At 50.6% G+C, this 1,342-nt stretch overlaps 1 protein-coding gene across 1 annotated transcript in view; it reads right to left on the bottom strand.

The window, feature by feature from the left end:
- ccdc18 (coiled-coil domain containing 18) overlaps positions 1 to 1,342 on the bottom strand; it is a gene marked incomplete in the record, with an annotated part of 39,205 nt that overhangs the window by 6,019 nt on the left and 31,844 nt on the right. The window contains 1 exon segment of the mRNA XM_014025349.1: positions 102 to 948. Coding sequence (XP_013880803.1) covers positions 244 to 948 — 705 coding nt within the window.

The raw sequence follows: 1,342 nt of genomic DNA, 5'->3' as shown, positions 1-1,342 counted from the left end.
TGAACCTGTTCTAACACATTCAGAACCTGTTTTGAACCTGTTCTAACACATTCAGAACCTGTTTTGAACCTGTTCTAACACATTCAGAACCTGTTTTGAACCTGTTCTAACACATTCAGAACCTGTTCTGACATGTTCAGAACCTGTTCTAACATGTTCAGAACCTGTTTTGAACCTGTTGTCAGTCAGTGTTTGTTGGTGGGTCAGCTCAGAGGAGTGGTTCTACCTGCAGTGCAGAACCTGTCAGGTCTGGACTCTCTCTGTGGAGCTCCACACAGAAGGATCCTCCTGCATGGCTAGAGTCTGGTTTACAAAYTTCAGCATCCCTTCCAGTGAGGTGACATCAGGGTCCTCCTGCTGACCCACCACRGTGCTCACAGACCCCGTCATGTTCTCTCTCTGCTGCTCGTCRTCTGCTTCCTGCTCTGCGAGAGCCTCCGTGCTGAGTTCTCCATCGTTCTGTTTGTCCACCATGTAGGTCAGAGGGTTGAAGGACAGGTCAGAAACTGTGCTGGTCTCTGTGGCGCTGAGCCCCTGCCAGCTGTGGTCCATTGTTTCTGAGAAGGAAGAAGCTGAGGGAGATGAGGACCTCCAAGCCCTCTTGTTGAAAACCTCTCTCATGGTGGCTTTAAGGCTGAGGGGGAGGTCCAGGGAGGAGCTGAGGCTGCTGTGAAGCCAGTCGCAGGCTGAGTGGCTCTCAGACAGCTGGAGGGCCGAGCTGGGCTGAGGACCTGTGTGAGCGGGCTGCGTGYGTGTCAGAGGGTGGTCCGGAGAGCGCCCAGCTGTCTGTGGCTGTCTGACAGGTGAGGGAGCAGAGGTGCAGGGTTCTGACGGGTCTGTACCTGTGTGCAGGACAGGAAGTGAGTGTGTGTGAGCCATCAGCTTCTGTTGTTCAGCAGCTYGTCCCAGACTTGAAGTCCTGGCCTGGACATGGGTCGCCTCAGAGTCCTGTCAGGAGATAAGAGTTCTGATGAACATGGTTCAGAGTAGGGTCAGGTGAGGTGTAGGGCTGCAACAACGAATCCATAAAATTGATTATTAAAAGTGTTGGCAACAAATTTCATTATTGATTTGTTGTGTCGCACGATTTACACGTCCCTCGCTGTGTCGCGGATCCGTTTACGTCACCTGCAGAGTGTTGTCAACGCTAAATAAAGTTCAGGAAGAAAAAAACTGTAAACATCCGCCCTCCCTCTCTGAGACTCTCGAGTGAAAAATAGAGACTTTTAAATCGTGTTGTTAGGCCAAGTAGACCCGAAGTTATGATAAAAAGTATACACCACAGTTAATGTTTTTAAAAGATGGTCTGATCTGATGCGAGCCGCATCGCGAGGAGGAAAGG

This window comes from Austrofundulus limnaeus, unplaced genomic scaffold (genome assembly GCF_001266775.1).
Source record: "Austrofundulus limnaeus strain Quisiro unplaced genomic scaffold, Austrofundulus_limnaeus-1.0 Scaffold470, whole genome shotgun sequence".
Classification (NCBI taxonomy): Eukaryota; Metazoa; Chordata; class Actinopteri; order Cyprinodontiformes; family Rivulidae; genus Austrofundulus; species Austrofundulus limnaeus.
Note: the sequence above shows the minus strand (reverse complement) of the source record. Positions and strands in the feature narration are given on the sequence as shown.